General features: G+C 43.9%; 1 protein-coding gene across 4 annotated transcripts in view; it reads right to left on the bottom strand.

The window, feature by feature from the left end:
• Positions 1-4,460: 4,460 nt before the first annotated feature.
• RGS20 (regulator of G protein signaling 20) overlaps positions 4,461-12,033 on the bottom strand; it is a 48,803-nt gene continuing 41,230 nt past the window's right edge. For all 4 annotated transcript variants that reach the window (XM_027616956.2, XM_027617036.2, XM_027617005.2 and 1 more), the window contains 3 exons: positions 11,945-12,031; positions 8,499-8,733; positions 4,461-5,458 (listed from right to left, as the gene is read on the bottom strand). In XM_027616956.2, the coding sequence (XP_027472757.1) occupies positions 5,270-5,458; positions 8,499-8,733; positions 11,945-12,031 (511 nt within the window). In that variant the 3' untranslated portion in view covers positions 4,461-5,269. The remainder of the gene's footprint in view (positions 5,459-8,498; positions 8,734-11,944; positions 12,032-12,033) is intronic.

The raw sequence follows: 12,033 nt of genomic DNA, 5'->3' as shown, positions 1-12,033 counted from the left end.
ATTTTTTCATTAAGTAGTCTGTGTGCCCAACATGGAGCTTGAACTCATGACCCCCAAGATCAGGAGTTGAATGCTCCACCAACTGAGCCAGCCAAGTGCCCCTCAAATGGCCATAATGTTAACATAAATAGGCACACATACATATCCTACAATTTGTTTTTTTCCTTTAACAGTTGACCTGAGAACACTCCTTATGAGTGCGTATAGATGTATGGGATTCATTTTCACCAGAGAGCAGTCTATGCGCATGTATAACATTTCCTTTAAAGACTGTTTCCCTGTGGGTAGTTTTTTTTTTTTTTTTTAAGATTTTATTTATTTGACAGAGACACAGCGAGAGAGGGAACACAGCAGGGGGAGTGGGAGAGGGAGAAGCAGGCTTCCCACTGAGCAGGGAGCCCGATGCGGGGCTCGATCCCAGGACCCTGGAATCATGACCTGAGCTGAAGGCAGACGCTCAATGACTGAGCCACCCAGGCGCCCCTGTAGGATAGATTCTTAAAAGTTTAGCTGGCTAGCTAATGGATATGTACATTCAGAATAATAGATATTGCCTGATAGCTTTCCAAAAAGTCAAACTAGTTTACCTGTCAACAGGATATAAAGGCCCATTTCTTGACACTTTTGCTAATACTAGATATTATCAAACCTTTTGGTTTGGGCAAATCTAGGGAGCAAATAGTAACCAGTATCTTCTCGTTTTAATTCAAGTTCGTATGATTATCTTTTTGTAGTTATTATGCTCATCTTTTTTTTGTTTATAGCCAGTTGATCTGTTGTTTTTATTGTCTTTCCTTTTTAGTCTATAGACTTGTCTTGTTAGTTTGTAGGCACTCCTAATGCATGCTGCATAGTAATTTTTAGTGTGTTTTATAGCCTGATATTTGTGTTTTAATTCTTTTTATGTTGTCTTGTGGCACAGAATTTAATTTTTTTTCATATAATCCAATCTATTAGTATTTTATGGTTTCTGGGTTTTATGTTTTGCTTAGGAAGACCTTTTCCATCTGAAGTTATAAAAATATTGCCTACGTTTTCTTCCAATATTCTTATAATGTTCTCTTTTTTAAAAGCTTTTAAACGGTTTGGAACTTATATTTGTTTATATATCCATTTTTCCCCCCCAAAAGGAGCACCATCCTTCCCAACAAATTAAGCTCTTCAAAGTTTACTTAAGAATTCTTAAAAACCTTAGAATTGCATTGAATTTGTAGGATCCTTTGGGGCTGCTTCAGGATTCTTTCATATACGTAGAAGTCACTAGCGATTTACCCACTGGACTGATATGTAGTGGCAGTGAGCTCTATAGCCACGTGGGTTGTAATGATCTCTTTCTGAGATGTGACACATTGTGAAATAAATTTTGAATGGAATTTTTGTTCCATAATTATATATTTATATAATGAGGGATGAGGTATATTTTCAATGCCTCTGGAGCTTATAGTCTAATGGGAAAGACAGGTATGTCAACATAATTTGCAAACTCAGATGATAAGTATTCTACTGGAAAATCCTGGAATACCTGAGAATGGCACCCAGTGCAATGGAAGTATGAATCAGGAGGTCAGGTAAGGTTTCTTGGAGGCAGTGATGTGTGAGGTAAATCTTAAACAGGAGTTTGCTGAGTGAAGGGTGGCATTTTAGAGAGGGGTAGGGGTAGCAGAAAGTATGAACAGTATGAGCAGTTTTGAAAGGATGAATATATACTTGTCTATAAGTATATATTCTAGAGTCTAAACCCTGTGTGGGGTTGGCTAGGAAGCCAGTAGCCCAACTATATATATAGAGGCCCTTGCTTGTATCCCATACCAAGAATTTGGTATTTGTACTCTGGGCAGTCAGGAATTACTGAAGATTCTAAGGAGTGGATGGAGGGTGACGAGCAGATTTGCGCGTGAGAAACATCACCTTGTGGCATTTTGAAAGGTGGATTTGAAAGGCTGAGATGGGGGCAGGGAGACCAGTTAGGAGGCTCTTGGCAATGATACTGGCAGGTGTGAGGTAATGGGGATCAGAAGGAGAGACAACATGAGAAATATTCAGAGTTAAGATCAGCAGGGCTTGGTGACTGTCTGCAAGGAGAAAGAAGGGAGAAGTTAGCACCTAGAGAAGAGCTTAGGCAACTGGCTGAGTAATTGGGGACTTAGGCAGGGGTGGGGCTTGAAGGGAGGGGGGCAGCAGGATGACAAGTCAGAATTTAGATGAATCTCACTCCTCTCTGGGATATGCAAGGGGAGATGTCAACCTGGCAGCTGATTATGAAAAGCGGCAGGAAGTGTACCCCAGGTCCTGATCTGGGAGCCATGAGCGTGTTGGCTCCATCCCAGGACCCCGAGATCATGACCTGAGCCAAAGGCAGCCACCCAGGCGCCCCTAAAGATTTTATTTTTAAATAATCTCTACACCCAATACGTGGCTCGAACTCACACCCCTGAGATCACCAATTGCATACCCTGCTGACTGAGCCAGCCAGGTGCCCCACATGCGTTAGTTTGAATCTGCACAGCAAGCTGGCAGTCTCTCCTTGGCTGTCCTGCCCACCGCTCCCTTTCACTGTACTCCCTGAACTTCTGCCTCCTTTGGGGGGACAAATCTGCACAGCAATGCTAGGGATAAGGTACCATTATTATCCCCGTTTGTATAGTCAAGGAAACAGGCCCACGAAGACTACGTACCCACCCTCAGGCCGTGAGCAGGAGTCGGTCTGGCTCCAGAGCCCAGACACTTGGCTGCTGTGCCCCACTGGCTGGGAAGGGAGCGGAGGGAGAGGAGGAGGACCCTGAGAACAGCGAGAGCAGCAAGGAAGACAAGGAAGTAGTGTTTCCGGTGAGGCAGGGTCAGTGTCAGGGAGCTGGGCCGTCAACCCTGAACACGGTATCAGGTTTGGGCTGGTGGAGACCCCGCCACGGGGGGTGGGTGCGCTGCCGAGGTTCAAGGAGCGCCTGCGGAGATGAGCAAATGGAGACGGCACTCCTGCCGAGTCTGCTGAGAGAGGAAGAGGGGTCAGCAGTTATGTGACACAGGCTCGTTTTTAGTTGGGGAACCCGAGGTTGCACGTGGTGGCATGGGAAAAACCCAAGGTGAAGTTGAAGACACGGGAACGTGGGGGTATAGAGGGAGCGGAGTTCCAGGTAAGAGCGTTTAATTGACCACTATGTGCCCCCAACCCGTTCATTTGCTGCCATATCCCCACTTTCTTACCCTAACCGAGAAGGCAAATCCTTCTAAATTTTCTTTGGAAACTCTTTGTTTCTTGGTCCATTGATGCCAGGATTTACCTTCAGCTCTTTTCATGGTAGAACTCTCCCAGCAGTCTTACTCATCTGTGTTGAAAAATCCCAAATACTCCAGCCTAAAATCTTGGCCACCCAGGTCCCTCCATCCAATTGATGTCTTGACATCTTTTATCTGTCTTACAGACACTTCATACACTTCATGTCTGCAACTAGACTCATCTGGGGTTGCTTCAATTACAAATGCCTTCCCTACACCTCTGCTCCCCCACCCTCTGCCAAAATCTTCTGTAGCCCAAGACTTCTCTGGCTCAGTTCCTCCCTGTTACAGTACTTGCTAAGTATACTGTAGTGGCCATGAACACCTGTCATCCTTACTTAAATGTAAACCAGAGGGCAGAGTTTATAACCTCAATCACAATTATGTCCTCTGTCTAGTGAAAAATGAGCTGTAGACTATGGCATTAAAAGCACATGTAAGGGGTTGATGCCTTGAAAAGGAGGAAAGAGCACATTATTCCCTGGGACTGGACTGATGGAGGTGAGAACAGATGCCCATTCAGTCTTATTTGTAGGTTACATGGGAAGATGAAGCTGGTGGGGACCCATTTTCACCATAAAGTAGGAAGTAAGATGTTTCACTGAGAATGAGGGCAAGGGGCTTAGTCTGGGGCTTGAAGAGAGTAATGAAGTAATCATCAGGCCACGTGAGGGTAACCAGGAGGAAAGAGCCCCCCCCCCAATAGGGTGAAGCCTGCCGTGGACCCCTTGCACGTAATTTCTAACCCACTACTCAAACCGTTCCAGATTTTGGATGTCTTTCCCATTCACTGCAGTGATGGGTTTCTTCAGGATGACTCAGGGATACAAACCACTAGTTTTACCTGGAAGCTGTTAAAAGTTATTTCATTTGCCTACAGTTAAAAATAGTGGCATCTAGGGACGCCTGGGTGGCTCAGTCAGTTGGGCGTCTGCCTTCAGCTCAGGTCATGATCCCGGGGTCCTGGGATCGAGTCCCACATCGGGCTCGTTGCTCGCGGGGAGCCTGCTCCTCCCTCTGCCCCTGCTTGTGCTCTCTGACGAATGAATAAAATCTTAAAAAAAAAAAAAATAGTGGGATCTAAAATCAGAATCCTAGTCTGGTACCTAAAATGATACCTTGCGTATCTCCCTACTTACTTCATCTTATAGTCCCCAATATTTAACATGTGGAATAAAAATGGAGATAAAACTCTTGTGCTTTATTTTTTTAGACTGAAAATGCCCATATTTCTTTGAATAATAAAAATGGAAATATGCTCATTTGAAAGTTGTTATGAACGCGACTAAGTTGTGAATTAAAAATTCATTCTTTAGGTTGGCAGATTATGATAATAAAATCATGGTAACTTTTCAACAAAAGAATTTTCTAAACACTACTTTCTTACCAAACAGGTGCGACTGACCCACTTAAGAGCACAGTACTTTCATTAACCATTACAGACACACGTGCACATACATACATGGATTCTAAGATAAAAGTGAAATTCCATTTTTATGAGTAGTGGTGACACATCTTTATAAAATGGGAATTTGGGTCCTGTGATGGCACTGAGAAGCAAAATACTCAAAACAGCTGGACGGAAGGAAGGAGTTGCTAAGAAACACCCGAACGCCTTTTCCTTGGGAGGAGAGTCATCCAATAACTGCACTCATGCAAAACAAAGGCGGTCTGGTTGGCTCCAGAGGATGTGCATGCCCCAGGCAGTAGTCTTCCAGAGTAACCTTTGCCATTGACAACATGCTGCGGTGACCGTAAATGTAAATATCCTATCTTTTTCTAAGACAGGCATACCCCATTTTTTTTTCAAAAGTATCACTACAGGTGGCCACGGTTTACACTGTGACTAGTCTTCTGTAAAAGCAAGCATCTGTTTATTAAAACAGCCCAAGTATTACTCTAGCAGAAGGTACTACTATCTCTAAGTTCCCTGTACTAGATGTAGTCCATCAGTTCTTTTATTATTTTATTAATAATAAATATATTTGATAACATCCTATGCTTCAACCGATTTCTCAGCTAAGGACTGAAGCAGATCTTTATAGAGGGCAGAGTTCATGAACCGGGGATAGGAGTCTCTGTGCATTAAGGTATAGATCTGGAGTTGTGCATCATCAAATATGTGTTGGGATGGCTCCACCATGTTCCTGTTGATGACTTCTCTTACTCGGGAGTCCAAGCTGACCTGTCAGTAGACACACATAAGAGTGGTATTAGACATATTTCTCTTTGGAAATCCACCCTCAATGCACCATGGCTTGTTCTGTTTTTTAAAAATCCCAAACCAAACAAAGTCATCCAAAAATCTAAATTGCTGAAAAAGAAACTGAACACATAATGAACAGGGGGTTCTCGAATTTCAGCAGTGTCAGAAGGCCATGGAATGCCTGTTATAACAGATTGCTGGCCCCCACCTGCAGAGTTTCCTACTCGGTGGGTCTGGGGAGGGGCCTGAAAATGTGTATTTGTCACAAGTTCTAGGTAGCGCTGGTGGGGATCACACTGCTTTAAGAAAACCACAACATTATTTTCTTTCTTTAAAATGATTTTTACTGTGTCCTTTGAAGAAAAAAGTAGCATGCACAGACGTACCCCTTGCTAATTTCCTGATAGCATTAGGGCTAAACCCCGGAAGTCCCAGGCTGTAGCCAGCTAGAACACAGTCGCAGATTTCTGGGAATGAGCGTCAGGCTGGCTGGTGAGTGAATGCTAACTCAGAGCACCGTGGAAGAGTTAAGAGTACAGGGCCCGTGTTTAAGTCCCAGCTATGTCACTGCTTAGTTGTGGGGCTTGGGGCAAAAAGTAAGCTGCACCCTAATGAACTCCTCCATAAAGGGGATAATGGAGATGGTAATTGGTGGGGATTTAATGAGAATTAATTTAAAGTCCTTGGAGTTCATTAAGTTCCTTAAGAAGAAGTTGGCTTTTTTTCTCTGATGTTTTGCTCATCCTAGAAAAGGCTGTCTCAGACCAGAGCAAGCTCCTGGGCTCAGACTCTCCCTGTAGGATGCCAGATAAACAAGACTACAGGCTGCAGAGATGCACACACAGACATCTTCTCTTCTGTGCGAAGAACCTTAGCCTGACCAGCTCGGCCCCAGGAGGCCATGACAGTGTCGATGCTATACAATGCACACACTCTTCTTTCGTATAAACCTGAAAATATGACTAGCTATATCAGTAAATATTGACTTCAGTGATCTATCTTTCCAGATGCATATACCCATTTTCCTCCTGGAAAGCCCCTTGTGCCCACACACAGGTAACTCAATACAGTTGACCTTGAACAACATGCATTTGTATTGCATGGGTCCACTCATAGTGGATTTTTTTTTTTTATAAAATCTGTAAGTGCATTTTTCTCTTATGATTTCGGAGTAACAATTCTTTTCTGTAACTTTATTGTAAGGATACAGTATAGAATACATATACAAAGCACGTGTTAATAGCTGATGTCAGGCTTCTGGTCAAGAGTAAGCTCCTTTTTTTTTTTAAGATTTTATTTATTTTTTGACAGACACAGCGAGAGAGGGAACACAAGCAGGGGGAGTGGAAGAGGGAGAAGCAGGCTTCCCACTGAGCAGGGAGCCCAATGCGGGGCTCGATCCCAGGGCCCTGGGATCACGACCTCAGCCGGAGGCAGACGCTTAACGACTGAGCCACCCAGGCGCCCCTGCAGTAAGCTCTTAGTAGTTAAGTTTTCAGGGAGTCAAAGTTATACGTAGACTATCGACTGTGGGGGGTCAGTGCCCGCAACCCCGTGCTGTTCAAAGGCTAACTCTACATTCAACACAGATTGCATCTCCAGATCTCTTTCTTGTGTAGCTTGTGAAGGAAGAGAACTATTTATTTCCATCCAATTCCAAGTCCTTCTCATCCTTCCTTTTCCCTCTGGCTCTGTAGTCAGTCATAAAGTCTCGGGGACCCTGCCTCTTTAACCCCTCTCAGGTCTCTGCACCTCGTCCCTCTTCTCTGCCAAGATTGGTTCACTGGCCTCCTAACTGGTCTCCTGCCTGCTGAGTGCCCCTCCAAATCGCCCCACTGGTTGGTCAGAGGGCTCTTTCTAAAGTACAAACCCCATTCTGACACTCCAACTTCAGACCTGGCACTGACTTGGCCATGCACTCAGGGTAAGTCCAAAGTTTAAACTTAGGAGGTCTTTACGATCTGCCTCCATGAATAACCCTGGTCTACCTTACTATTCCACTCAAGAATGTAAAGAATTTGGAATTCTACTTGGAATTAAAGAAGGAGCTAGGGTTGCCTGGGTGCCGCAGTCAGTTGAACTTCTGACTCTTGGTTTTGGCTCAGGTCGTGATCTCAGGGTCGTGAGATCGAGCCCCGTGTCGGACTCCATGCTTAGCAGGGAGTCTGCTGGAAATTCCCTCTCTCTCTCTCTCTCTCCCCCCCCCCCGCCCCTCCCCCACTCACTCGTACCATCTCTCTCAAATAAATAAATCTTCAAAAAATGTAAGAAAGGAGCTTGGTTTTGAGATCACCCTGACCCCATAGATTTTAGATTTGAAGGAACAAAAACTACGGGATGGAAGCTTGACTGATGTCCCCTGACAGTCTCTCTGCTCTAAGGGAAGGACACCCCAGGTAAAACCTCTGTGTTATATTAGCAAGGCTATTTCTATTCAAATAAAAATACCTGTAAAAAATAATTGGTGCTCAGAATAAAAGGATGATTTTATTTAAAGAAATGCTTACAGGGTATAATGGTTTTTGTTTTTTTAAGATTTATTCATTTATTTATTTGACACAGAGAGACACAGCTAGAGAGGGAACACAAGCAGGGGGAGCGGGAGAGGGAGAAGCAGGCTCCTGGCTGAGCAGGAAGCCCGATGCGGGGCTCCATCCCAGGACCCTGGGATCATGACCTGAGCCGAAGGCCGATGCTTAATGACTGAGCCACCCAGGCGCCCCGGGTATAATGTTTTTAAACGGTGTTTACAGTAAAATGCATAGACTCCCCCTTCTGGAGAATCTGGTGAAAGTCAGGAATACTTTCTCCAGAAAGAGGCACAAAAACTTTCACAGATTTCAGGGGCCACTGAGAGCCGGCTTGTGGGACCACAGTCCCGGCATCTGGATACTACGAGTGCGGGTGGAGTGGTCATCTCTGTCTTGGAATAGCTGTCACTGTGCCCGGGTGACCCAACACTGACGGGGTTCACTTTACCAACAGCCTCCTGGGAGGAAGCCCCTTGCAGGGTACGTACCTCTTTAGGAGAAAGAATAGAAATGTAGTCTTCATAGATTATCCTTGCTTTCTCTTCAATGATGGTTTTATTAGCTTCTTTTTTCAGTTCCTCACATGCCATCCAGAAAAGCATATTTTCTTCACTGAATTCTGTCCGGAGGAATTCCCGGAAAGCATTCCTTCCCGCTGGAGTGAGCATTACCTTGTCGAAGGACTGAGCCCAGGCATTGACCTCCTCCAGAGTGGGACTTGGGCTGAGTGGAGACAGAAAGGAAGGGGCCAGAGGGAGCTAGGTTATTGGTAATTACTTTGCATTTCCTCACTAGAAACAAACCCTTTTCCCTTCTGAGGATGAAAATGTGCACCTCGGCCCCTTTAGGAAGGGAGAGGGCTGTGCCCATTTCCATTGGCCTTTGGCAAAAACACACGAGTGCGATCCCTTCAGGTTGTTTAGCTGGAGTGCATGGCTGCTGGCCAAATGCTCGCAGGCTGATCTCCAGAAGAACTGCCAAGAGCGTACTTGTTCACATCTCGATGAGTCCTGGCAAAGCTTTATAACTGTAACAGTGAAGAAAAATCCTAGAAGCATCTGACCAAGACTTCCCAGTCACTGTGACAGAAGTACGTCAGACCTCAGCACACCACCTTGCAGAGCAGCCATGCGGCTGTGGAAAGATTACGTTATATAACTGCAAGCTATAAAGGGTGATTGTAACAAACACACATTATAGTTCAGCACTCACCGTGAGAACCGGCTGGTTACCACCAGCTGTGCCTACTGTGGTCCCATGGCCGCACCCTGCTCTCCTGACTCCCCCACCCTGAGGCACTGCTCGGCTTGACTTTGGACTCACCCTGGTTTAGTTTATTTTTACTTATATTTTAATTATATTGAGGTCAGAAAGCTTCGTCTGTCCAACAATGATCCCTATTAAATAATTTCTTTCCCCCTACCTTTCTTTTCATTGTTTTTATGTAGGTAGGTATCCCTGAAGAGTATCTATCCTTCAGTGGTTTTTTTTTTCCTTCACTTTATAAAAATGGCTGACTCCATGTTGTCTTCTGCCACTTGCTTTCATCACCCAACACTAAGTGTCTAAGAGCCCACGTGGCTGTATGTGGCCAGAGTTCCTGAGCACGCAGGATTTATCTCCAACTTTCCATTCTTGTACTATCCTCATCTGGTTTTGGTATCCCTGTTGAATTGATTTCTTAGACATTTGGGTAGTTATACACGACCTGTATAACCTTGGAATGATTAATTCCAGAACTGCTTTGTGGAACCAATCTGCAAAATCCACTGGATCTATTGTTTATTTTATAGGAGGGTATTGTGAGTTGAATAATGTCCCCTAAAAAAGATATGTTGATGTCCTAACTCTAGTACCTCAGAATGTGACTAGATTTGGAAATAGAGTCTTTGTAGATTTAACTAAGTTAAGATGAGGTGATTAAGATGAGCCCTCATCCAGTAGGACTGATACTCTCCTTTTTTTAAAGATTTTATTTATTTATTTGACACAGAGAGATAGTGAGAGAGGGAACACAAGCAGGGGGAGTGGGAGAGGGACAGACTCCCCGCTGAGCAGGGAGCCCGATGTGGGGCTCTATCCCAGGACCATGAGATCATGACCTGAGCAGAAGGCAGCCACTCAACCGACTGAGCTACCCAGGCACCCCTAGGACTGATATTCTTATACAAGAGGAATGTGGGGGCACCTGGGTGGCTCAGTCGGTTAAGCGTCTGCCTTGGGCTCAGGTCATGATCCCGGGGTGCCCAAGGTCCCACTGGCAGGATGGTTAGAGTCAGGCCTCAATGAGGCATTCTGGTTTCAGATATCAGAGCCTCAAAGCTTTAGTACAGAATACAACATACCGGAATATATAAGATAAAAGCCATTTTTAAAAATAATTATTTTTTTCAGTAATCTCCACACCCAACATGGGGCTTGAACTCACAACCCTGAGATCAAGAGTTGCATGCTCTTCCAACTGAGCCAGCCAGGTGCCTCAAGATAAAAGCTATTTAAAAATTTTTTAAAATTTTTTATTTATTTGAGATTTATTTATTTATCTGAGAGAGAGAGAGTTGGGGGAGGAGCAGAGGGAGAAGCAGACTCCCCACCATGACCTGAGCCTAAGGCAGATGCTTAACCCACTGAGCCACCTAGATGCCCCTTGATAAAGGCTATTTTTAAACACGCTCATAAATTGAGGAAGATTTTTAAAAAGTTTTTACTTATTTTTTTTTTAGAAATCTCTACACCCAACATGGGGCTTGAACTCATGACCCTGAGGATCAAGAGTCTCATGCTCCTCCAATGGAGTATGCCAGGCGCCCCAAATTGTGGAAGATTTTAATATGTTTCCCAGACTTTGAAAAATCTTGGTAAGGATAAATAAGATAAAGAATGAAAAAGAAACTCTTAAGGGCGCCTGGGTGGCTCAGTTGGTTAAGCGACTGCCTTCGGCTCAGGTCATGATCCTGGAGTCTCAGGATCGAGTCCCACATCCGGCTCCCTGCTCAGCAGGGAGTCTGCTTCTCCCTCTGACCCTCGCCCCTCTCATGCTCTCTCTCTCATTCTCTCTCTCTCTCAAATGAATAAATAAAATCTTAAAAAAAAACATTAAGTAGCCTTTTAGGCTACTTGTTTTTTTCCCTTCAAAAATTAGCAATTTAATACTAGGCCTATTTGAACAATGTTTTTAGGATATTTGTCCAGTATCTGTAATTATATAGGTATAATACCAAGAAAAGGTATTAGAATAGGTAAGCCAACTGATAATGCAGGAACAAAAAGATAATTTTAAAATCTGACATTATGGGGTGCCTGGGTGGCTCAGATGGTTAAGCGTCTCCCTCCGGCTCAGGTCATGATCTCAGGGTCCTGGGATCGAGTCCCACATTGGGCTCCTTGCTCAGCGGGGAGCCTGCTTAAAGCAAGGAGCCTGCTTCTCCCTCTGCCTGCCACTCCCCCTGCTTGTACTCTCCCTCTCTCTCTGGCAAATAAATAAATAAAATCTTTAAAAAAAAATCTGACATTATGGAAAGTAATTTGTGTTTTCTTCCCAACTTTTTTTTCCCCAAAATACTTAAATTAAGACAATACATTAGCTAAAGTATATAGTTAAGAAAAAAATGTACTTTTAAAACTTTCTGAAAACCAAACATGTATGTTTCATTATGGTCTTTTATTTTAAAAAAGTCTATCATATGAAAATAGGATAATGCCATATTTTGTCAGGAAGCCTCAATTTATATTTGTGATTAGCAGGGATGATATTAATAATGAAACTAATTTTTCTCCCTGTCACACAATGAACTCTACAGAGTGGAAAGGGGTGCCACATTATTATTTGATATTAAACTGCAGTTAGAGAAACTGTGTTACAATGATGAAAAATCAAAACAATAAGGCTGGCATTTCTGTCTAAAAATTTAGTGAGCTAAACAACGAGATTCACCTTTCTTCACAGGTTGGAAGGTCTTCTCGTGTGAGTTCATGGGAGGGCCTCCTGGGTCTCTGTTCTTCTTGGTTTCTAACAGTAAGACT

Source organism: Zalophus californianus, chromosome 4 (genome assembly GCF_009762305.2).
Source record: "Zalophus californianus isolate mZalCal1 chromosome 4, mZalCal1.pri.v2, whole genome shotgun sequence".
Classification (NCBI taxonomy): Eukaryota; Metazoa; Chordata; class Mammalia; order Carnivora; family Otariidae; genus Zalophus; species Zalophus californianus.
The sequence above is the reverse complement of the archived record's forward strand: the minus strand, read 5'-3'. Positions and strand labels throughout refer to the sequence as shown.